This window comes from Bidens hawaiensis, unplaced genomic scaffold, assembly GCF_021521415.1.
Source record: "Bidens hawaiensis isolate Kalapana, Puna unplaced genomic scaffold, B.hawaiensis_p1.1 tig00014466_1, whole genome shotgun sequence".
Lineage (NCBI taxonomy): Eukaryota > Viridiplantae > Streptophyta > Magnoliopsida > Asterales > Asteraceae > Bidens > Bidens hawaiensis.
Genome location: NW_027492259.1, coordinates 300,454 through 326,089, shown reverse-complemented (window position 1 = coordinate 326,089; position 25,636 = coordinate 300,454). Strand labels below are relative to the sequence as shown.

At 41.4% G+C, this 25,636-nt stretch overlaps 2 protein-coding genes across 3 annotated transcripts; both read left to right on the top strand.

Moving 5' to 3' along the window:
* Positions 1-2,602: 2,602 nt before the first annotated feature.
* On the top strand, positions 2,603-7,367 carry LOC143546799 (putative CDP-diacylglycerol--inositol 3-phosphatidyltransferase 2). Of its 2 annotated transcripts, XM_077038382.1 has the most exons (11): positions 2,603-2,779; positions 3,574-3,695; positions 4,219-4,303; positions 4,394-4,443; positions 4,568-4,607; positions 4,820-4,864; positions 4,948-5,013; positions 5,284-5,398; positions 6,540-6,593; positions 6,693-6,791; positions 6,980-7,364. In XM_077038382.1, the coding sequence occupies exons 2-11, from the start codon at positions 3,635-3,637 to the stop codon at positions 7,037-7,039; spliced, it is 675 nt and encodes a 224-aa protein (XP_076894497.1). In that variant the 5' UTR covers positions 2,603-2,779; positions 3,574-3,634; the 3' UTR covers positions 7,040-7,364. The 2 variants fall into 2 exon arrangements, with proteins under 2 accessions (XP_076894497.1, XP_076894498.1); XM_077038383.1 differs by lacking the exon at positions 2,603-2,779 and having other exon boundaries at positions 3,635-3,695; positions 6,980-7,367.
* A 2,408-nt stretch (positions 7,368-9,775) lies between these two features.
* On the top strand, positions 9,776-25,317 carry LOC143546798 (metacaspase-3-like). Its single transcript, XM_077038381.1, has 5 exons — positions 9,776-10,229; positions 11,027-11,357; positions 24,521-24,644; positions 24,740-24,907; positions 25,169-25,317. Exons 1-5 carry the CDS (start codon positions 9,776-9,778, stop codon positions 25,226-25,228), a joined length of 1,137 nt encoding a protein of 378 aa, XP_076894496.1. The 3' UTR covers positions 25,229-25,317.
* The last annotated feature ends 319 nt before the right edge of the window (positions 25,318-25,636 follow it).

Sequence of the window (25,636 nt, the reverse complement as noted above, 5' to 3'; positions counted from 1 at the left end):
CTTTTGTTGTTTTGTTGAAACTTTGGGTCTCTCTGAAAGCAACATTTTTATTCTTTAAGATAGAGGTGTACGGTTTACCTATATCTCACCTTTTTTAGATCTTGCTAATTGCCTTGTTATTTGCAGGACTTTTACTTAGTATGATTAATTGATTGGTTTTTGTAGATATTTTTAGTTATAAGCTTTTTGTATGACACTAATGTAGAAAATATATATGGTAGCCTTCCTGCTAATATCCATTTTTGTTTTTTGAGATGTTGGGTTTTTTATAAATTTTGTTTTTTTTAATTCGAAAGGATGATTTATGTTTGTTTTAAAAAAAAGGTTAATAAAGTTTTAATCTTTTACAAAAGTTTATTAATTTTTGAGTTATATTAAATAATCCAAAATTAAAGGATATGTTCATTATAACAGACAATTTGGTTATTAAAGATAGATGGTAATAGTGTTAAAAGACTGCACGTTTAGGACGTTTTTAACTTTTACAAATAGATTATGAAAGGTACCGTGGTTTCACATTCCGTTTTAGGAATTATGGACCTTTTTTTAGTATAAGTTAATGTATTTTTTTATTATTCTTTTTTTTTTCCTCTAGAAGGCGTATCAGAATCATATCCTTATAAAAAGAGTGTACTTAAGATATGATAGGACTAGATAAGTTTTTGATATTTTCAAGAGTATTCATAGTGATAATGCTAAAAATGCGCTTTGACGTAGATATTATAATTCAAACACTCATCCACCAAAACTTGTTCGAACCCATACTTCTAAAAATCCAGCCCCCAAAGTGCCCAAATGGCTAAAAACTGTCACTGGGCGACCTCACCCTAAGACTGACTATTGTTGATGTCCTTAATAGTAAAACCGTCGCTCTTGTGAATCCTTTTGTAATGGTGTGAACATTGAAAGTAAATGATATTAAATTTATAAGAAACAAAATGTGTACAACTGGTTCATAATAAGTAAAACTAGTTAAATGAATCAATTTTATAATTTCTAATAAATTATTTGTGATATATTCAATAAGAACTCAGTTTTAGGTTAGCTTAGTATTATTTGGATATAGCTTACTATTAAATAATTTCATATTAAAGTATATGTAAAATAAATTAAACAAACATTGTATCCATATAAAGCATTACAGGCTTTAGCTATGTAAAAGAAAACAAATTATATATTTAAATAAAATATTACAAAAACTTCCCAAAAGTATAATTGAGCAATACAACCACAACTTGTCACTCCGAACATAGGAAACCCTTTTGAGATATTGGATCCAGAAACAGTGTCAGTGATGATCCCCTTTCAGATATCTTTATGAAAATGAAAGTTTTGAAAATAAACAAAGAAAAAAAGATCCTACAATAGAGTTTAGATGGTGCTTTTTTTACTAGCAAAACAAACTTTCATTAAACACCACAACAAATATAAATACAAGTAGTGGTTTCTTTTTTGGTGGGCTTAGGGAGTAGTGGTTTCGCGGTCGGTCAAGCCGCTTTAAAAGCTGCTTTAGGTAAGGTGGCAAAACATGAAAAAGCGTGTCTTGACAACCAACATGTATTTATTCCTTTTGCTTTTGACACTTTTGGTTTCCTCGCGCCTGAAGCTGTGAAGCTACTTACCCGTGTTCAGCGTGTCATGCATAGTAATGTTATTATCCAAGATCAGCAAATATAGTTTTTAAAAGATTGGGTTTTGCGATTCAAAAAGGGGTAGCGGCGCAGCTTGTTGCCCGCTTGCCTTCTGTTTCAATGTAATCCAATAAACAATCATATATTATAGAAGCAATACAAGTACAAAACGACTCACCCAAATGTTGATACATAACCAAGACTATATGTTGATGTTTTTAAATATAAATGCATGTGAATCATTGAATCTTGATGTTCATATAAATCCATATCTCATATTTACTTCAATCATTTGTGTTATGTTTTTCTGAAGAGCTGATTTTCTTAAAATAAAAAGAAATACACTTATAAGAGACAAGCAATCCAAACAAAGAACAATCAAAACAAAATATAACAAATCAAACCGTCATTTATAATGAAAAATTAACGAAGTTGAATCGGCATCATTTCTCCCATTCTAGTTTTGTATTCTTGCTCCTTTGCTTCACCCTAAGCAAAGAAATGAGGCCGTCTTTATATAATTTGCGTCAAGTGTATAGAATTATGGAATTAGAAATCATAACACTAAATTACTAACAATGTTTAACAACTGAAGTCATATCATCACAACGAAGGGGTATACATTCGCATGCCCCTAGAGGAAAATCCGTACGTCACTGGCCACTACTGCTTCACTTAGTTCCAAAAAAAACCCACACATCTGTGGTTCCCCCCCCCCCCCCCGAGACGGAGCTAGATCGAGCATATGTCCTCAGAGGCACCAAGCTCTACCCTTCGTTCCCGTTATTAAAAAAAACTAAATAAATAAATAAAACATTATTCACATATTTTTTATTCAAAGAAGAAATATTATAAATCTGAAACCCCTCTGTTTTCTTCTACCTTTATTTATTCACGCGCGCGCGCACACACACACACACACATCTCACTGCAGGTGCTCCGACGCCATCGCCGGCGTCATCCGTACACCGTCGCCGCCGTCGACGGCCTTAGTTTCGTCACTGCTGTTAATTTGACCTAAACCTGATCACAAATCAGGAACTTTTAATATACCTGGGCGATTTCTAGGGTTTAAGGCAATTGGGGACTTTTAACAAGCTGCATATGAATCCACATTTTCTTCAAATTCGATATTAATCCAATCTCAGGTATTAGTTTTTATCACTAATTTAATGTTATGAGTGAAGTTATTACTGGACTTTAGGTTATGGTGGCTTCAAAGGCTAGGGCTCTTTTTGTAATTTTACCTGCATTAGATTAGATGTTTAGTGTTTCAAGCTGGATCAGATCAAGATATTAATAAAAGCTAAAGTTTTTATTTTTGTTGTTGTATTAAAGATTTAAAGTTAGCTCTTGTGTTTTAGGGTTTGTTTATGATGATCTTTGAAGGTGATTGCTTGTTGATAATATACTCGATCACAGGCGTTAAGATGTATTTTACGGTTGAATATGATTTAGGTTTCAGACTTCAAAACCATCTAAAATAAATAGTAGTTTAATAGTTGAATTAAGCAATTATAGACAGGCATTAGTTGTTTGTATAAAAAGAATTGTCTTGCAATTAATGAAGATCTCATGATTTGTTGAGTGTCGAGGTTCTTCGTATATATTCATTCGTTAGGGATACCAATTTTTACGGGGATGATGAAAAACAAAATAGTATGTTTCTTGATATATGCCAGTTAAGTAAAATATGTTAACATTATTTATATGAATATATTGCTACAACAAGCATTATTTTGTATGGCTTCATATAAAAGATATAAATGATATTCTGATTTCTGAAGAACACTTTTCTGCAAGACCTTATAAATAGAGAACATGTTTCACTTGAGTTAATTATGAAACTATACTCTTGTGTGTTAATGTATGCACTTGTAATGTTCTACTTCTGTCATATTTAAAGAATATCTGATATCTGGAAATAGTATTATTTATGCAGGTTAGATTGCTGTAAGCTTTGAAGGATTTCAACAATCTTGATTTGTGGCTGAGAACTAGAGATGACACCAAAATCAAGACCTCGAACAATAAGTGTGTATCTTTACATCCCCAACATCATTGGTAAGTTAGACAGTGAATTATATGACATGCATGAAATCGTATCCTTGATGTTTGATCAACAGATTAAACAATTACTTAACTTGTAGCATGATGCCATAACCGTCCTGCTTTTTTTATTTTTATTTATTTTTTATTTTTTAAATTTTGGTTCGTGTTCTGAAACCATAGTCTTCTTAACCTTTTCTTTGTGTATGCTTTGTTACCTCTAAATACGCCTATAGTCATTGCTAATAGTAAATCACAATTATTGTAAGAGCGTGTAATCATTTCCTCTACGCTCTTTTTGTTCCTTTTCTCATTTTGATGATTTGTTTGCCGTTTTCCTTTGCAGATATTCTTGAGTTTAGTTAAAAATTAGTATATTCACTTGTGATTTCTTATCAAGTTATTAATAACAAATGCTGTTCTCTTAACTTCTTTACTCTTTTCTTCTTGAATCTCTGTCTGTTATTGTGTTAATTAATTTCACAATTGGTATGCAAAACATGTTAGATCTTTATGAGTTTGACTGCTTCATGTACAGGTTACATAAGAGTTCTGCTTAACTGCTATGCCTTTGCGATATGCTTTACCAATAAGGAGCTTTTTTCCATCCTCTATTTCATTAGGTAAGATGCATATATGAAAAGAGCTATTAAAGCCTACATTTATTTTAAAGATTTGAATCAAGAATAAAATGTTTGATCTTGCCATTTTAGCTTTGTTTGTGACGCCTTGGATGGTTGGTTTGCTCGCAAATTTAATCAAGGTAAGGAGTAATCAGTAATTGAATTATCAAGATGTCTTTATATGCATTTTTCTGCTTATTTATAACCATTTTCAAATGTTCTATTTATGTAACTTATTTATTTTTTTCTAAATTTCTTTTGTAGTTTCAACCTTTGGGGCTGTTCTGGACATGGTTACAGATAGGTGATTATAATAAGTTCTTGACAATTTTATTATATTTTCATATCCTGTATATGCTTGTAATTTTTCTCAATGTTCATTTTTATTTCAAATTATAACTGGAATTTCGCGTATCTCAGGATATTTTATTATATTTTCATATCCTGTATATGCTTGTAATTTTTCTCAATGTTCATTTTTATTTCAAATTATAACTGGAATTTCGCGTATCTCAGGATAAGCACTGCCTGTCTTCTTGTCATTCTCTCTCAAGTCTACAGGTTTTTTATTTCTTAACTCGTATTTTACTATTTTATGTTTTCACTTTCATATTTGTATCTGAATGTATTCATCAACTTTACAGGCCTAGCTTTGTTTTCCTGTCATTGCTTGCTTTGGATATTGCAAGCCACTGGTTGCAAATGTATAGGTATGCACACGCCATTTTTTGTGAATTATGATACAAAGTCATTTCAATAAACAATTTAAGATGTTTTAGGCTTTAAAGGAACTCTTTGGACACTGCTTGAACTATTTGATCTGTTTTTAAGCTAAGTTTGTTGATTTTACTTGTTAGATTTGTGTGAGATAAAACAAAACTTGAGTTGACCAACTCATAAGTGCATGAGTCGATTTATTGCATTCTATAGTTGTATGGAATAATATATCTCCAACTTTCTGGACCACTTTTTTAATGCAGTACTTTCTTGGCCGGCAAATCTAATCATAAAGACGTGAAAGACAGCACCAGTTGGTTATTTAGGTTATATTATGGAAACAGAATGTTCATGGGATACTGTTGCGTAGCTTGCGAGGTAAATGGTTAACTCTCTCTGTATCTCTCTCTACATATATATAGATATAGATATAAATTTATATATAGAGAGAGAGGATAATCTTAGAGCGCCAATTTTTTTGTGAGGACACACAAAACAAATCTAAATATTAAATTTTTTTTATTGATGATGCAAATTTATAATAAATTGTACTTTTTACATACACTTTATGTTTTGCACATAAAGAAACCATCCAACAAATTCGTTCATATGCCTTTTAATTTTGTGGTTGTTTACTTACACATGACCTACACATGTGTAGGCTATATATACATAAACAGGCAATATAAAAACTAATTCGTTCATATTCTTTTTGAATATTATGAGAGATGAGTGAGAAACAATAAATGTTAAATTAATACAATTTTCTTTTATTTTTAAGTTTTTTATGATTGAAAAATTGAATGGTTTGTATTGTTTTGAGCGTTCTTGCATTATATAGTGTTCTGCAAAGATCCCTCCCCTAAATATACATACGTACATATATAGGGAAGGGATCATGAGATACCTAAAAAGATTGAGAAAACCCAAGAAGCTACTACTAACCATTCAATTTTTTTTATAAGGTTAGAAATATGAAAAGGATAAGAAACGACGTGCTTAACACAAGTATCAAACATGAATACGACTCGTTTAACTACTTTATATGTCATGGCAATAAGACAGTTTTAAGTTTCATGTACCAGTAAAGAGAAATGGTGGAGCCTATCCTACTAATTTCAATTATTTAAAAGAATTGAAAAAATCATACCACACTTTTTTGATTAACAGGTCTTACCGTGTCTTACAGGTGCCTGATTGACGGCCCTAAAAAACGTATGTAGATCGCGAAGTTACATGTATGTAATTTATACACCATGTGTATCTCGTATGAGATGCATATATGTAACTTCGTGAGCTACATATATTTTTTTAATCTTTTTTACATTTCGAACCTTAAAAAGAATTAAAAAAAAAAATTTGATTGGTTTGTAGCAGTTTTCTCGGTTTTCTCAAGATGAACCCTCCCCTATATATACACATTCATATGCATAAATATATATTTATAATCTTCTTACCATATAGAGTTTCAGGATGTCCCCCACCCTTTCGTCTTAAAACTGAATATCCTTTTTTTCAGGTTCTTTACATAACTTTGTTTCTTCTAGCTAAGGATTCAGAAAAGATGACTGATGTAAGCACAAAGGTTTCTTTTATAATATTTTTTTTTTGTTATGACACCCGTTTGATATTTTGGAGTTAGCTGTGTAAATTTTCATGTATGAAAACTTAGGTTTTGTTGGGTGCGGCAAAACAAAGCATAATATATTCTGCATTACTTGCTGTACTTCTCTTTGGATGGGCAACCAAGCAATTAGTCAATATTATTCAGGTATCATAATGATTTTATTTATACCACTCAACATCTTCATCTATGATGCAGAGTTTGTGCTATATACTTTTTCTTGCTTTTTTTAAGAATATTTAACACATCCGGTGTGATTATTACTAAATAATAATAATAGTTTTACAATTATTGAATAGCTTTCTGATATTTGTCAAATTTATGAATGGTTTCAGATGAAGACAGCAGCCGACTTATGTGTGCTTTATGACCTCAACAAGAAACGCAATGCCTAGTTATTGATTCCATCTTTTAGAAGTTGTGAAGTTGTCATGCATCAAAATGGCACACTTGTTTTATTTACAAATGCTAGTAGCCGAAAAGTTCTATCTTCAAATGCATTGTGTATTCTGTACTGCATAACTTTTGTTATTTTGATGGTTGATCTGGATTTCTATGGAAGAAAACGCCGTGAATCTGTTATCTTCAATGATCATTAAACCGCAAAATTGGAATCTTGAAAGAGGGTTTGTTCTTCTATGGCGTCTAGAATCTCGAAAAGTGGCAAACAATGGGCTGTATGTAGTTGTTTTATGACTTTTAAGAGATGCTACCTCCTAAAATGAATGATAATGAAACTGCATCTAATTCCCTTGTGCAAATGATGATGTCCATAATCATAAGTCATCTTTGTCTTCTTTTTAACAGTAACATAACTTTTCTGTGGGCAAACCCTGAAATGCCGAAATAGGCGATTGCCCAGAAACGGAAACAAATAGACGAAGCGACTTTGCATCGACCGTGAACTCTAATTGTGTAGTCTGGACCACACAATGAGACATTTGATACGACTTTGGGGAAAGAATATTAACAAAAATAGTGAGTATCAATGCAACATATCCGTTTGGTTATGGCCAATGATGGTGACCGATCCAGAAGTTCTTTGATAGGGAGTTAAAAAAAGAGATGGTTTAGAATCGGTCAGTTTATATAAAGTGGCCCTTCTAGAGGTGCATAAAAAAAATCGGCTCCGGACCCGACCCGGAGGTTCTTACCCGGAACCTGACAGGACTAGAAATATGGTTACAAAATAGTTTTTCTTATTATATGTATGTACATTTTAGTTTCATTTACAAGTAACCATATTTCTATAACTTGTTTAAACAAAATTAGTCATTAGTCTGTAAAACCTATAAGATGTTAATTCCGTCAGAGATCTGTTGCTAAATGAATTATCCATACCCTGTTTACTGATGCATCCATCTTCATCGATGGACGTGTCTGTTTCGTCTATTTTGTATTGTAAGAAGGTAGAAAGTCAAAGTATGTAGGTTTTGTAGATTCCGTATAACTAGGATTATTTTCTGAATCATACGGATTTCATTTTCAGTTGTAGAGTAACCAATGCAATTACGTCAATAGATAATAACTTCAAAAGCTCAATCTGGTAACAATTTTTGCTACCCAAGTTCTAGACCCTATTGAATTATAAGATGCTATTGCATCTTGTTTGCTACTAATTAAAGCATTAACATTTCCTTCGTCATACTCAATCCTATGATTTAACTAAAAATCATACTTTTCAATATTTATCTTTTATTTTAAGAAATTCTCAACATCTCATTCCCAGTTATTTTTATTTTATTCATAAACACTTATTTTATTATTTTTATTATTATTATACATTCACATTCACGTAATTTAATGGAGGACGAATAGTAGTTTTTAATATATGAAAAGCTACGGTAGCAAATTTTTTTTGTTTTAATATAGGTTTGATGCAGAGTAATGGTGGTTGGGATATAGTGTATTTTTAGAAGTTTATTTGTTTTTTAATTTTGTAAATAGGGAGGGGTATGAATGCTCTTAGCTCATTTACAAGACAAAGTGTGACCCCAACCAAAGGCGTCGCCCCTTATACCTACAATAACATTAAGGTAGCGTTTGGTATGAAAAAATGAAAGGTGAAATAGAATGAACCATTATGAGGGAATGAAAAAAAAAAGTGTTTATTGGTCAATGGAATGGAATCACCCGTTACGTTATGATGTCCATTCCATTCCCCCTAATACACATCAAATTCATTTCATCCGTCACCCTTGTTTTTTTTAATTTCATCCGTCTTTCACACTATATCACCTCCACCACCCTTCCACCACCACCACCCATTGCCCTCTCACCACCACCACACACCGCCGCCACCGCCCGCCATTTCCATCACCACCACCGCCCACCACCACCAACCATCGGTCCCCGCCATCGCCACCACTCCCTGCCGCCCACTGATGCCACCACCTGCCACCCACCACCACCATCACCTGTCACCACCGCTCATCACTAACACCTATCCACCCATCACCACCAACCATTACTCCGCCGCCCATCGCCACCGCCACCCACCACCACTACCGTTGCCACTCACCACCATTTTTATTTTATTCCAGCGTTTTCTAGCCTACCAAACAACCCAAAGTATTTATTTATTTATTTCATTCCCATGTGACAACCAAACATCTCAATGGAATGGTAATTATCTATCCCATTACCTCGTCCATTCCATTCCATCACCCATTCCGTTACCCCATACCAAAAAGACCCTGAATGTGCGTGCTACCGCCACACTATCTAGCTCGTATTATTGTTTATAATGATTTCTCATTTGATCAGAAAGTAAGTTTTAATAACCCAAAATTATTCGATGACTTGATTGATGAAGATGCCATCATGGACTCATGGTCAATACATATAAGGCAAGGAGAATAATATATAGAGATGAATGAAGTAGCCAACAAACTCACAAAGCATATAATTACTTACTAAATAAACAAATCAAAGATACGTACACATACTATTAACCAAAAAACGAATGTCATCTCCACCGAAAGCTATATGAAATGATGGAATAATTAAAGTTGATCTCATTTTATTATCAACCAAGATAAGTTTGTTGCCAAAAGAATAATGCTTGTCACTTAAAGCTAGTTTCACCCTATAAAATGGCCACAAAACTCAAAATCTATAAAACAAACCAAATGGAAACCCAAGGACGCTGTAAAGAGTGCAAGAACTACCTCATCGTGCCACCCGGGCAACCTTGTTCGGTCTGTTTCACAGTTAACAACCCCAAAAGGAAGGGTAAGCACCATCTCGGTCCACGAATGCTTGAGCATATAGGCGGTTATGTTGGCCAACTATTGAACAATTATCAGTATAATGACCCTTATGGACAGCCACCAACATATGCAGGCTATAATGCTCCACAAGCGTACGGTTCTGGCTATTATGGCCTACTCCCTCAAGGGTATGGTTCGGGCTATTATAACCGGTATAACCAACAAGTGCATGAGAAGAAGCGGGCAGTGTTGTGTGGGGTGACCTACAAAGGACACCCGAAGACACTGCCTGCCAGTATAACTAATGTTAGGAGTATGCGCCAGTTATTGCTCAACCTCGGCTTCCAAAGTGCTTCCATTCGAGTTCTTACAGGTTTCGACACTCTTTTTCATTACCATTATCTGTCTCTTTCTTTTGTTTGATAGGTAGTATTCAATGGGGCGGGTATTGGTAATCCAAGGTATATACTCGATAGTAAAACGATGTCCGTTTCTGACCCAATACCCGATAGTTATATGCTTAATTAACAACTACAATAAATTAAAATATCATAAACATATATTCGAGATACTATATGAAGATGGTGACTTTATTTTTATTTCACAATACTTAAATTTAAAATTACAAATTTTTTATTATATTGAAACAGTAGGCAATCGGGCAATAAGCTGCGCCGCTACCCCCTTTTTGAATTGTAAACCCAATCTTTTAAAATTACATTTGCTATTTCTAAAATAATTTGTAATTCAATATTTTAAAAAAAATCTAAATATAAAGGTTTTTTTTTTATTTGATTTCAAATGCACTCAATGTAATTTTCTTGAAAGCCTTGTATGCAAAAAAAAGTAATAATTACTTTATATATTGCACAATTTCGTTTTAAATATAATTTTTTTTTGATATTTGGGGAAAAAAAAGAAATTGTGTCTATTTAGAATTTCTTTTTAAATATTTAGAGAAACTTTTTTAAACAACAAATATTACCTCTACTATATTTCACACAATAATTATACACATAACTAACAATCAAAATCAAATCTGAAAAAACTCATGTCTTCATTGGTTTTAAAAAATAACCTTTTTATAACTTATGACAATTTATCAAATATTCGCATTTAGCCCAAACATACTAATTAATTATGGCATTTGAATGGCTTTAATTTCTTCAGAAGAGGAATCAGATCCCACCAGGACCCCAACAAGACATAACATAATAACAGCTATGGAATGGCTTACCAAAGGTAGCCGATCCGGGGATTCGTTGGTGTTCTACTACGCAGGACACGGGTCCCGCGTGCCAGATGCTAGCGGAGATGAAAAGGACAGGTTTGATGAAGCAATATGTCCTGTTGACTATAGCAAATCTGGCAAGATACTAGATGATGAGGTCAATGAGATCCTTGTACAACCACTACCTCATGGTGTAACACTTCATAGTATTATGGACACTTGCTTTAGCGGAACGGTTCTTGACCTGCCTTTTCTTTGCAGAATTGATCGGTGAGTACATATTAGCAAACACTATTAGACCATATGTAGTGGACGTTTGAAGAAACACTAAGTGACCCCGGGCAAATTATAGGTAATCTGGGGGCTAAGTAATGTTTCCCACGAAGGTTAGGTCCAGCAGAGTAAGTTGTACTTCAGGGAACCTGCAAAACAGACACCGTAAGCTCGTCACTGAGAAGGGGGGGGGGGGGTTCCTCCTTGTGACCACCCTCCGGCGTGAGAATCAGTCTATATTGCTCTTTGAATATAAAAGTATATGAATACTATTAGAGCAGTTATCAAGTAAGTTATACGAGATAGTAGATGATGAAATGATAATACCATTTGCTGTCTTTTATAGCCGAAGGTGGGTTTCCAAGGGGTTTAGCCGGCCCAACACGCTACCAACTGTAACCTATGCACGTGCCCTACCTGTGAGTGGTGGATAGGTAGCGGCTGACACAGAGCAGGCGTGCCGTGCACTCTTCGTCTTCTACCAACTGCAGGCTAGGCACGTGGTCTGGCAGGAGTTGGTGGGCAGGCGGCGGCTATTGGTCACAGTGCTGTGGCGTGCTGTCTGCCACGCTGCTGTCAGTGAGCTGTCGCATTCTTGGTCAGATCTTTTGTCTTTACCTCGTCAGGTATCACGCAAAAGATCCTCCATCATACGGACTGGCCCATTTTGGCGGGAGTTTTCCCCCTCCCGCCTTTGCTCATTCTTTCAGGTGACACTGAATATTTGTAAGTGTTAAGCCTTATGCGTGTAGCTATGCTGTGCGGGTAGCCTTCCCTGATGGCTTGTATCCGCAACTGCGGGAACAGGCGGGTTACTTTACCATTGGGAGGCTTTTCCCTGCGTATGCAGCTTGCATACTGCGCGTAGGCTTCTCTGAGCATGGTGGGTCCTGCGGGAGTAGATGGTCTTTGCGCAGACATCCCTGTTCAAGGTGAGTCATGCGGGACCAACTGAGCCCTGCTGGGACCTACCTCTTCAAGTCCCCCCAGTCCAATGTTCTTCTCACGAATGTCTAATAAAGTGAGGTGAATTTTTGGACTTAAGCAAAGGGTTTTGAAAAGGGGTTTTTGTAAGGTTTTCCATGGGGGTTCTTCCCGCGGAAGTCCTTGTCACTTGCAGAAATTCCCGAGTTTCCTGCTTGGTCTTTGGGTATGATGCGGGTAGGTCTGTAACCTCCTCGCAAGTCAGGAGCATTGAGTCTTAGTTGTGCGGATTCTCCCTGTGGTTCTGGTAGTTTTTGAACATAGTGATCAATTATGTTTAAACCACCAATTCCATCTTGGAGCCTCAAACAACGTAGTACTCGATGTTCCCGCAATGCGGGGATATTACTTCCGTTTTCACAAGCATTGCCCAGAAGATCCTTCCTGGTTTCAATTCTCAGCGGGTGCTAGGTATGTGAAGGGTTTTGCCTTTACACTGTACCTGCGTCCGTCTTACGGTTACTTTACTTCCAAGGTATTCCTGGCGTCCATTCCCTGCGGGTGCTAGGTATGTGAAGGGTTTTGCCTTTACACTGTACCCGCACCCGTCTTATGGTTACTTGGTTGCCAAATATTTTGGCTTCAATTCCCTGCGGGTGTTAGGTATGTGAAGGGTTTTGCCTTTACACTGTACCCACACCCGGCTTATGGTTACTTGTTTGCCAAGGTAAGGGATATTTTCCCGCTTACTTTTTTGAACCTTAGTCTTCAAATTTTTAAATTTTGAAATTTGAAGAGTTGGATGGATAACAACCCAATACCTCAAACGTCGTGCGACGGTTTCTTCTGACTGTGTCAGGACGTGCCAGAAGTTATGGCGACATGACATTATGTGGTCATTCCAGTTGCTTTTTCAGGCGCGTGGGCACGGGATTTCGGGCGCGTGGGCACGGGATTTCGGGCGCGTAGCCGCGAAATCTCTGGCACACGTCCTTTTTGACAGCTGTTGCCAGTTTGCTTTTGCCACGCGTCATAGTTTCATTGCACCTTTGATTTCTCTCTCTTCCGTATTAAATTCATCGCATTAATTGCGATTGCTATATAAAGGGGGAGAAGGTTATTTGCAATTCACACTTTCCACTTTCATCTCTTCTTCTCCAGTAATTTCCGGCGAATTTCTCTTTTTCAGTAAAGCATTGCTCTGAAATCTCTTCTTTCTTCCACCATGTCTTCTCACGATGCTGATGATCAGAAGACTGCTGGCGAATGCCAGTGTTATCTTCCTGTCGAGCTGTACCAGTATATCGTCAGGAAGTTCATGCTCGAGTCTCTCGAGCCTGAGTTTCCTGAGCCCCACCATACTGTGTACGATGCCCCTAGTGGCAAAATCGGGGTTTATGCTGCATTCTTTGTCTACGGGAACCTTAGGTTTCCGTTGACAAAGTTTGTGTACCGTGTCCTAGAGAGGCACGGTGTGCACCTGACAGAGGTGCACCCCATGGCCATTGCCAAGGTCCGGCACTTTGAGTGGGTGTGCCGGATACTGGGCCTTGAGCCCCTTGTTGACCGCCTGATGACCTTCTATACTTGGAGGTGCATCCAAGGGTGGTACACTCTTACAACCCGTATCAAGGGTTTAAAGATTTGTACCACCGAGCGGAGTCTTCGCTCATGGAGAAGAGAGTTCTTCTTTATATCCGCTCGAGCCATCCCCATTGCCATGAAGTTCAAGAATGGCCAGCCGCTTCCGAACCTTCCCGCCATCAACTACGAGGAGGCGGAATGGTTCGCGAAGATATCCCGGGTCCAGTCCCCGGTTTTCCGTTTTCCGGAGTCGGCGATGGTGATGCTGGGGATGAGCCGGGTGTGGAAGGCGGCGAATGCGAATAAGGTTCCGATCGTCCTTGAATATGGTTCGAACTCTACCCCTTATGGTATGTCTTGTTTCTATTTTGCTGACTACGATTTTTTCTAACTTTCTTGTTGATTTCAGAGGGTAACGATCTTCAGTCGCTCCTGAATCCGCGGGAGGAAGATGGTCCTGCGCGGATGGGTACTCGTGCTCTGGACGAGAACGAGTTGCCCATCTTAGAGCAGACTGCGGGTCGGTTCGTGGAGGTTTACCCGCCAGGCCAAGAGATCCTGAGCCACCGACGGCCAGGTAAGCCTATCTTCTACCCTGAACCTCTCAATGCTGTGCCTGCTGCTGGAGTTCATGACATTTCTTCTTCTGAGGAATCCGCAGAAGGTCCTCCACTGGTGCGGAAGAAAAAGGCTGCCGTCGGGAGAGGCAAGGAGAAGGTGGCCTCTACGGCCGACCCGGTAGTCCTATCTGACTCGGAGTCAGATAATGCAGAGGTGGCGGGGAAGCCCGGTGGTGAGGAGACCACCGCTCCGGAGGCTGCAGGTGTTACCTCCGGGGAGGCAGCGACGACGACGGTTACCGGTGTCAAGAGGCCGGCTCCATCGGGTTCGCCCCCGCTCGTCCGTGCGTTCAAGCTCAAGAAACCCCGTAAGTACCCCCATAATTCTTGTCTAGATTTGTTGTTTCAAATAAATTTTTCTAACACTTTTGCTTGTGCAGGTGTGGATGTTGACGCATTCCAGGGTGGAGTTGGAGTAAGTATTCCCCCGCCAATGACGGTAGGCTCGGTCAGCCTTCCCGAGGCGTCGACCCAGGCGTCTACGCTTGCTTCCGCTGGTTCCAGCCTTCCTGAGGCTGTTCCAGCTGAGAAGGTGTCTCCGCCGGCCGTGAGTGCAATTTTTACAGCATCTTTCACGGAGCCGGCGGTTACTGTTGCTGAGGAGACGGCGCCAACAATGGCTACCACGGCGGCTGCCACTATACCTGCGCCACCGGCACCGACGGCCGGACCATCAGGTACGCGCCGGGCTTCCCGCCGATCTACGCCACCTTCCCGTCTGCCTGACCTGTTGGATGGATTTCCTTTAGGTTCAGGTGATGGGTTTGGCGGCTATCGGCCTGTTATTGACCCTACAGGTACGTAGGGTTCTTTTTTCTTTGTATATTTTTGTCATCTTTTCCTAACTGCCTTTGTTTCTTTTGCAGTGTCGGATTCCAATGAAGTGTATGTTCCAAGATGGAACATACGCCGAGGAACAACCCTTCGCACCCCTGTGGAGTGCGTGGACTGGGCTCGCCACGCTGCTCCTCATGGTGCGTTGGGGGAAGCCATGGCTAGCTACCAAGAGGGTAGGCTAACCAATGAGCTTCGGGTTCTCCAGGCCCGAACGCAGCCCCGCGTCGAGCTGCTTTGTCGTGAAAACGACAAGTTAAAAGCAGCTCGCGCCAAAGATGTATCTGAAGCGCGGGCTCTTCGGGAGGAGAACCGGCAGTTGGCCGCTGCCGCAGCCGAGAAGGAGAGGGCATTCAAGGCCCTCGAGGTTGAAGTCCAGGCGCGACTCGAGGCCCGCTCCAAGGCTGCCCAAGCTGTGAATGAACAGCTTCGGCTGGCCAAGGAGACTGCGCGAAACTCAACTGAGAGGGCTGCCAAGGCTGAAGCTGTTGCTGAGCCACTTCGCGAAGAGAATGAGCAGCTTAAATGCAAATTAAAGGCTCTTCAGCATGCTCATGACGCCTTGGCAATGGAAGATGCCAAGAAGCTGCAGGAGATCCTTGACCAGAGGGGGATGCTTGACCGTACTGAAAGGAAACTCAAAAGCGTCGAAGAAGCTGCCGCCAAGGAAGTTCAACTTGCCAACCTTGATAAAAGCGGAGCCGAACGTGCTTACAAAGAAAGTCAAGCTACCCTCCAATGGCTGCTTCGAGAAGCGTTGCCTGAGGTATCTTTATCTTTTTCTTTACGCTTTCCGCTCGTAATTAGAAAATGTTCTAACTTGTAATTTTCTTTTGTAGGTTGTGCGTCGGGTCCTTTCAGAGACCTCTTACGACGATGCAATGAGCGCAGCCCTCAACGCTTCTCATGAGGATGGGCAGAAGACTGGCTTCCTGCTTGGTCTAGGGTTTGCTGAGAGAGGCTTTCCGCCCTCCAACTTCCCTTTATTCAATGTTAATACTGAAGCTGCTTATGACCAAGCTGTGAATCAGTACGCTGCCTTCCCGCATCCAGTGGTGGAGAAGGTGAATGAAGCTGCTGCTGCTGATGATGGGCTAAGCATCCTTAAGGCTTTCCTTGGGCAGCCGCGCTCTGACGGTGCTGGTCCAAGCGGAGGTGGCCCTGAAGCCTGATCCTGAAGATCCCTTCCCACTGCTAGGATAGACAGCCTTGTATAGATTTCTTTTAGGCGGGTAGTTACCCAGCCATTCTTGTAATTGATTGTGAAATATTAATCTCTTTGCGTATAAGATTGTTATTTCCTTGGGTTCTTTGCTTTATAAACTTATGACTTGCATACTTAGTTTAAATTAGCAATTTCCCAAGTGTTTAGAATAAGAACCTTTGAACGTGGTTGATGATGGGTTAAAGTTTCGCCTCCTCCTTCGTGATTGTGCGGGTAAAACCGTCACTTGCACTTGGTAGGATGGCTAATCTTTACCCTCTATCTGACCTGCGTGTAGGTTTTCCTTTTCGAAATTTCTAAGGCATTAAGTTAAACCTTTGAACGTGGTTGATAATGGACTAAAGTTTTCGCTTCCTCTTTCGTGATTGTGCGGGTGTAACCGTCACTTGCACTTAGTAGGATGGCTTTAACTTTAGACCTATATCTGACCTGCGTGTAGGTTTTTCTTATCCTTTTTTAAGTGTTCATAAGTTAACCTTTTAACGTGGTAGACGGTAAGTTCAGTTTGGCTTCCTTGTTCGTGATTGTGCGGGTAAGACCGTCACTTGCACTTACAAGGATGGCTAAACTTTACCTACATCTGACCTGCGTGTAGGTTTTCCTTAGAACTTTTTAACATTTTGGCGTTGTGTTTATGCGGGTATTGCCGCCTTCCACACGCAACTACTTCTTCCCGTAAGGGAAGTTCATAGGTTACAAGCTATTAATACATCATGAAAGGAGAATCATTTCCATTAGAAGTGGCTCTAGGCCTTTTCTTTACAAGTTGGAATTGATCTACATATAACATTTGCGTAATTGAGCTCCATTCCATGTTCTAGGGATGGGAGTGCCATCGAGCCTTTCGAGCCGGTACGCGCCCTTTCCCAGAACTTCTTTGATAATGTATGGCCCTTCCCAAATCGGGGCCAACTTTCCTGGGCGTTGTTGGTTCGAAGCCTCGTTGTTACGCAGTATGTAGTCTCCTTCCTTGAAGTTGCAGAGTTTTACCCGCGTGTTGTAGTATTTTTGCATTTGTCGTTTGTAGTTTTCTTCACGCACGGCGGCTAAGTCTCTGCGCTCTTCGGTTAGCATAAGGTCTAACCGTCTTTCCGCATCATTGTCTTCTGGTTGGATTAAGACCCTTGGTGAGGGTAAACCGATTTCGACTGGGATCATGGCTTCAGTGCCATAAGTGAGACTGAACGGGGTTTCTCCCGTACTGGTCTTCTTCAGCGTTCTGTTTGCCCAAAGGACGTGTGGAAGCTCGTCCACCCAACCGGATCTATGTTCCAAGAGTCTTCTCTTTATGCCTTCGACGATGCTCTTATTTGCTCTTTCCACCTCACCGTTACCTTGCGGGTGTGCCACTGAGGTAAAGGTGTGGGTGATTTGAAGTTCTTTCAGCCACTGCTGTAGCTTCTTGTCAGCAAAGTTGGTGCCATTGTCGCTTACCAAATTCTGTGGAAGTCCAAAACGACAAATAATAAATTCCCAAATAAATTTTTTGATATGCTTTGCGGTTGTTTGGGCTAAAGGTTTCGCTTCTATCCATTTGGTGAAGTAGTCAATGGCTACCACTAGGAACTGAACATTCCCAGCTGCTGTTGGAAATGGGCCTGTCACGTCAATGGCCCACTTCTGAAATGGCCACGAGGAAGTGACAGGAACAAGTTCATTTTTCGGGCGATGCGTGTTGGGTGCGTAAAGCTGGCAAGATCTGCATTTTCTGATGTATGCCAACGCGTCCATATGCATCCCCGGCCAGAAGTATCCCGCGTTGTTTAGCTTGGCTACCACAGCGCGGGGGCCTGCGTGTACTCCACAGATGCCTTCGTGAACCTCCCTTAGGAGGTAGTCAGCATCTTGGTTGTCCACGCATCTTAACAATGGGCCAAGAAAGTTACGTCTGTAAAGGGTGTCATTGACCAGCTGATAATTCAGTGCTTTACAGCGTAGTTTTCTTGCCTGTGACTTCGACTCTGGTAACGTTCCTGCTTCAAGGTATTTTATTATTGGGGTCATCCATGTTTCTGTACCGGTTTGGATGACACAAATTTCCTTGTGCGGGACTGATGGTGTTTCGAGGAGTTCCACGCGGATGTCCTTTCCCAAGTGGGTGAAGGCCAGTGATGCAAGCTTGCTTAACGCATCCGCAGATTTGTTTTCGCTGCGCTTGACGTGTATCACTTTACAATCATTAAAATCGCGCATGATGGCTTTGGCCTGGGCAAGGTACAGGGCCATTGTGTCGTTCACAGCCGTGTACGTCCCGTTTATTTGGTTTGCCACTAGCATGGAATCTACATGGGCTTCCAAATTTTTTACACCCATTTTACGCGCAATCCTCAATCCGGCCAGGAATGCTTCATATTCAGCCTCGTTATTTGTACTTGGAAAATCCAGCCGAATAGCATAAGTATATTCCTGGCCTGCTGGATTTGTTAATTTTAACCCTGCGCCTGAACCCTCGTTACTAGCTGCTCCATCAGTGTAGAGTCGCCAGACCTCATTGATTTCGTGTGCTGGGGAGGGTTGAACCTCCTCCTGGCACTCTTTCTCCCGTGAAGCGGGGACTTCTGCAATAAAATCAGCCAGGACCTGGCCTTTAATGGCTGGTCTCGGCTTGTATTGAATCGCATATTCTCCCAATTCAATTGCCCACTTGGCTAGACGTCCCGATAACTCGGGTTTGCCTAGAACATTTGAGAGTTTGAAGTTGGTGAGAATAGTGATTGGGTGACCCTGGAAATATCGTCTCAACCTGCGTGAAGCGTGAATAAGTGCCAAGACCAGTTTTTCCAGGGTAGAGTACCGGGTTTCCGCGTCTGCCAGCACGCGGCTAACATAATAGATTGGCATCTGGATGCCTTTTCGTTCTACAAGCAGGACTGCCCCGGTTGCTCTATCTGTTGCGGAGAGGTATAGGATTAACTCCTCCCCCGCTTGTGGTGCTGTGAGTGTTGGGAGTTCGATCAGGCGTGATCGAATCTCCTGAAAAGCTGCTTCCGCTTCTGGTGTCCAGCGGAAGTGCGTTTTCTTTAAACAATTTCTTAGCGTTGACACAAATGGGAACGACCTATCCGCATGGTTTGCCAAAAAGCGGTTAAGCGCGACTAGTCGTCCATTCAGTGTTTGAGCCTGTTTTATGGTGGTAGGTGATTCCATTTTGACAATGGCTTCGACCTTTTCAGGGTTCGCTCTGAAGCCATCTTTAGTAATAATGACTCCCAAGAACTTCCCTTCTTCCACCCCAAATGAACACTTGCTCGGGTTGAGCTTCATGTTTATCTTTCTAAGTGTGTTGAAAGTTTCCTCAATGTCTTTCAACATCGCCTCTGGCTCGGGGCTTTTGATGACCAAATCATCCATATAGACTTCCAAGTTTCTCCCAATTTGGGCGTGAAACTCTTTGTCCATTAGTCGTTGGTACGTGGATCCCGCGTTCTTAAGTCCGAATGGCATCATTTTATAACAAAATGTGCCATCGGGCGTCCGAAAGGCGGTTTTGTCCTGGTCATCTACAGCCATGTGGATTTGATGGTACCCCTTATACGCATCCAAGAAGCATTTAAGGCGAAATGGTGCCACCGAATCCACCTTGAGATCAATTTCTGGCAACGGATAACAATCTTTGGGGCATGCTTTATTCAAATCTTTGAAATCTATGCACATGCGCCATTGTTTGTTATTCTTCGGTACCATTACGGGATTTGCAACCCACGTTTGATATTTGCTAACGCGCACGATGCCCGCATCAAGGAGTTCCTTGACTTGGGTTCTGCACGCGTTGGTTTGCTCGGGCCCCATTACTCTGCGCTTTTGTACGATCGGCGTAACGGCCGGATCGCATTTGAGCTTATGCTCTGCCTTACTCCGGGGTACACCAGTCATGTCGGCTGGTGTCCACGCGAAGATGTCTGCGTTTCGCTGCAGTAAGCGCTTGAGTAAGGTGCGTGTTGGATCAACAATTGTCGGGCCAATGGTAACGGCCTGATCGGGATATTTCCCATTGAATGCCCACTGTTCAGGTTCAGTGATGGTTTGTTTGGCCATCTTCGGTTTGGGTTTAGAGGAGACAGATGCGATGCATACCTGGGGAATGCCCGTGATCATCGCTACGCCTTCAGTTGTTGGCCATCCCATCATGCCGTGGACTGAGGATACCACGGCGTTGAATCTTGCCATCCCGTCTCTCCCGAATAGGATGTCATACGTATGATGTGGTTTTTTCATTACAACAAAATCCACATCCTCCGTGCGTGAATAATTCCCATCGGTGAGAGTGACGGGGAAAGATAGGATGCCCAAGGGTGTGTTCATGCTGCCGTCAAACCCTTCCATTGAAGCGTAGACCGTCTCCAGGCGTTCCTTGTCTTCATCGTCGAGCTTGTCGAAGAACTGCCTGTACATCACTGTCGACGATGCGCCATTGTCAACGAGGGTGCGGGAGGTGATGTAGTGCCCCAGCTGGCTTTTAATGACAATGGGGCCTTCTTTGTTTGGGCCTCCCGGCACTCGCGGGAAGCGCACTTCTGCTTCCTTCCATGCGCATGGTTCGGTTATCGGTCTCTTTCTTCCTCTGACCTTACCCTGGACCATGTTGATGCTAATGTCGACGGGCTTTCGTCCGTTACCCCTGTACCTGTTGTCGTTCCTTCCTCCCTTCTTGATAGATGCCACGAGGTGTGCGAGCCTCCCATCCTTGACAAATGTCTCGACGATGTCCCTCAAGGATGTGCACTCCTCAGTGCTATGGCCCTTTGTCCCATGGAAGTCACAAGACTTGCTTTGATCCGCATTGGGTTTCTGTCGGATCGCTGGGGCTTTTGGCCATGGCAGTTTTTCCGTGGCAAATATCTCCGTGACGCTCTTGGTGAGTGGCGTCCAACGGTTTTTCCGGTTCGAAGGGTGCGTGTTGTCCCTTCCGCCAACCAGAGGGCGAGAGCTTGAGGGGGTGTCAAAGTTTAACCTTGCCGCCTCTTTTTGTTTAGCCGGGCGGTTCTCACATTGTTCTCCCTTGTCCTCTGCGTGTAGAGGTTTGTATTCTGGGGGAGATCTCTTCCCAGCTGTTTCTCCGTTTCGGCAAAGCGTTTGGCTGCCGTCATTATGGCATCCCACGTGGATGGCATGCCATCTTTACCCGTCAGAGTGCGGATGAGTTCTGGGTATTCAGCGCCCTGAATGAAAGCGGCGCGAACGAGGTCTTCACTGATGTTGCCCAGACTCAGCTTCTTGGAGTTGAAGCGGGTGATGAAGTCCAGTAAGGATTCATCCTCTTCTCTCACACAGTTGAGGATCGTCCACTGCTCCTCAGTGTGCTTCCTCTGTTGACTAAACTGTTGACTGAACTTGTTCTGGAAGTCTGCCCAGTCATAAATGTGGTGGACCGGTAAACGGTCGAACCATGCTCTGGCTGCTCCTACCAGAGTCATCTGGAACATGTAGCACCACGTGGGTTCCGTCCAGTTACTGACGGTTGCCCCCGCAATGAACCTGTTCAGATGGTCATCTGGGTCGGATATACCATCGTATGTGCCAATATTGGACATTTGTTTGGCACTCCTCGGGGCGATTGCTTCTGCAATGTCCCTTGCAAATTTTGACCTTCCTGCGTTTGTGGCAGTAGGTCTAAAGGCCTTGGAGAAGTCACGCGAGCTTTTTTCCGTGACTGGTTGGAATGCTTCCCCAAAATTCCTTTTTGGCTGGGGATCCGTTTCCTTACGCTTCCCTTTCGCCCTATGGCGAGGGTTCGCGTCGGTGTCGGAATCTTCCCTCTCGGCGTCTGAGTACTCGTACTCACTACTCATGTTGAGGTGCTGGCGAGTACTACCGAATTCCTCAGCTTGTTGGACTGAACGCAAGCGTTCGTCCAATTCAGCCTGAAATTCTCTTTGACGTGCCTCGGCCCATGCCTTCACTTGATCAAGTGTTTGGCGAGGGGCTCGAGTTCGTTTTTCCAGCTGGGCATCAGTGAATCCCAGTGGAATATTTACTCCACTTGCCCCTACATGAGTGACTGGGGTAGTGTTCGTAAAATGTACTTCACTTGCCCCAGCTTGGGTGGCTGGGGTAGTGTTTGTAAACATTGTGTTGCCGGTGTTTACCCCAGTGGCTGGGGTTGTGGTTACCGGAATTTCTCTAGTCATCTTGGAAGTTTTGAAAAACTGGAGAAAGATGTAGTTCTAGCTTTATGCACGGATGGCGCCAATGAAGAAACACTAAGTGACCCCGGGCAAATTATAGGTAATCTGGGGGCTAAGTAATGTTTCCCACGAAGGTTAGGTCCAGCAGAGTAAGTTGTACTTCAGGGAACCTGCAAAACAGACACCGTAAGCTCGTCACTGAGAAGGGGGGGGGGGGTTCCTCCTTGTGACCACCCTCCGGCGTGAGAATCAGTCTATATTGCTCTTTGAATATAAAAGTATATGAATACTATTAGAGCAGTTATCAAGTAAGTTATACGAGATAGTAGATGATGAAATGATAATACCATTTGCTGTCTTTTATAGCCGAAGGTGGGTTTCCAAGGGGTTTAGCCGGCCCAACACGCTACCAACTGTAACCTATGCACGTGCCCTACCTGTGAGTGGTGGATAGGTAGCGGCTGACACAGAGCAGGCGTGCCGTGCACTCTTCGTCTTCTACCAACTGCAGGCTAGGCACGTGGTCTGGCAGGAGTTGGTGGGCAGGCGGCGGCTATTGGTCACAGTGCTGTGGCGTGCTGTCTGCCACGCTGCTGTCAGTGAGCTGTCGCATTCTTGGTCAGATCTTTTGTCTTTACCTCGTCAGGTATCACGCAAAAGATCCTCCATCATACGGACTGGCCCATTTTGGCGGGAGTTTTCCCCCTCCCGCCTTTGCTCATTCTTTCAGGTGACACTGAATATTTGTAAGTGTTAAGCCTTATGCGTGTAGCTATGCTGTGCAGGTAGCCTTCCCTGATGGCTTGTATCCGCAACTGCGGGAACAGGCGGGTTACTTTACCATTGGGAGGCTTTTCCCTGCGTATGCAGCTTGCATACTGCGCGTAGGCTTCTCTGAGCATGGTGGGTCCTGCGGGAGTAGATGGTCTTTGCGCAGACATCCCTGTTCAAGGTGAGTCATGCGGGACCAACTGAGCCCTGCTGGGACCTACCTCTTCAACGTTAGACGCCATTACACCATATGTACGGGTGCCAAAGGGGCAACAAAATTTGTGGGGACAGGGTCTTTTATTAACCAATCAAACCATTTTTCACACTTTCAATTAAATAAACCAAATAATAATTGTGTTTTTAGTTAAACTACTACACACATTTGATGGTTTAGTTAGTGAATGTCACTCCATCTGCGTGGCAGTGACATAACATACACTTTTTGTTAGTTAAAGTTCATCCATTATACATGTTCTTGCAACACATATGCACTAAGTTTTAGTTAGAGGTGGTAAAAATGGGCATCACAAGTTTGGGTTAAAACGGGACAATTTTAAAAAATGGGTTATTTTGAAAACGCATAATGGCATATGGGTGGTTCTTTTGGTTAGACTGTAAGTTTGGGTTAAGTCGCTATCTAAGATAGTGACTTTGGAGTTGAAGTCCTTATCTAAGATGACGACTTTACTTTGTAGATGTAGTCGGATTTAAGCTTTAGAATTTTTGTTTTTTTTGCCGATATCAGTTGTCCTCTAAGATAGCAACTTTAACAACAAAAAGAAAAATAAAAAAAATATGGCCGCTAGTATGATGTAGTCATATTTGCATACTCTAAAAATGAACACGCTACCTTAGACCGCGACTAACCCAGAAACAAGATCTAATAAAAATAACCACCCGTTTGTCATATGGCCTTTTCAAAAGAACCTATTTTCATAAACAAATCCTTTGAATCGAGTTGGGCCAAGGTGACACTTTTTGTCCATTTTAGACACTGAATATAAAATACAACCCAAATCGACTCATTTTTCAGACAAATTAAGTAGGTTTAAAGACTGAAAATTAGATTGTATGCAGGAGAGGATTCTATAATTGGGAAGATCAGCATCCTTCACATGTTTCACCATATGGTGGTACTTGTGGTGGAACAGCAATCTGTATTAGTGCTTGTTATGATCATCAAAATTCAGCAGATACATCGGTTAGCATGCTAATCTGTATTAGTGCTTGCAACAATGCAGTTAAGTACAAATAGATATAAATAGCTTACTCAACATGTTGTTTACATACGTGCAGGTTTTCACAGGCAATGCAATTGGTGCATTGACTCATAGCTTCGTTCAAGCGGTGGGAAGTGCATATAGATGGACATATGGAGATTTACTTGACAGCATGCGCAGAATAGTTCGTGAAGCTCAACAACAACAAGGCATAGATGCTCCATTTGCATCGACTATGTCACAGGTTAGTTTGATATCTACAATAGTCTGATAACATGTATAGTTAACTCCAGCGACATAATAGTAGACGAATGATTAACACTATTGATCTCTGGATTTTGAAATTGAAGTTAAGACAAATGGATCGAGGTTACCAAACAACTGCAGTTGCTGTCTCTTTATGCATATAAAATTTTTCGAATAAAGATATATGAATGAGGTTCTTCGCGATCCTTCATTTGATAGATTATTTGTATGTACTAACATTGATGAATGAAAATTGCAGGAGCCTCAACTATCTTCCTCTACAAGATTCGAGATTTACTCGGAGCCTTTTAACTTGTAGACTCCATCTTACCATCTATCTATACATGAACAGAAAATAAGGCATGCCCACTTGATCTTAAGCTATGCATTCGTTTACTATCATGTCGTTTCTTGATTTACAAGTCATAATTATCGACTAAAAAGCCTTCGTCTTGGGATGAGATCATTCGAGATTCCATAGAGGTTGAAATGATGAAACAACTCTTTCTTTCATTTGTAATCTTTACATTCAGTAGTGTACTTGATATGCCTATTAATGAAAAGGTTTGATCATACATGAACAGATAAACAGAATTTGGAAAAATAAATAAATAAATTTACAAGTTTACAAAATGCGGGTGTCACATTAACTAACGAATAAGTACCGAAATACGACCTACCCAAGAAGCTGTAAGCAAGAAAAGAAAGAAACATGTTTTTAACATGG

Coding starts and splice junctions, on each gene's coding strand:
- LOC143546799 (XM_077038383.1), top strand. CDS start 3,635: ATGACACCAAAATCAAGACCTCGAACAATAAGTGTGTATCTTTACATC. Junction 4,865..4,947: donor ATTCTCTCTCAAGTCTACAG/GTTTTTTATTTC, acceptor TCAACTTTACAG/GCCTAGCTTTGTTTTCCTGT. Junction 6,792..6,979: donor AATTAGTCAATATTATTCAG/GTATCATAATGA, acceptor GAATGGTTTCAG/ATGAAGACAGCAGCCGACTT.
- LOC143546798 (XM_077038381.1), top strand. CDS start 9,776: ATGGAAACCCAAGGACGCTGTAAAGAGTGCAAGAACTACCTCATCGTG. Junction 11,358..24,520: donor TTTCTTTGCAGAATTGATCG/GTGAGTACATAT, acceptor GATTGTATGCAG/GAGAGGATTCTATAATTGGG. Junction 24,908..25,168: donor TTGCATCGACTATGTCACAG/GTTAGTTTGATA, acceptor TGAAAATTGCAG/GAGCCTCAACTATCTTCCTC.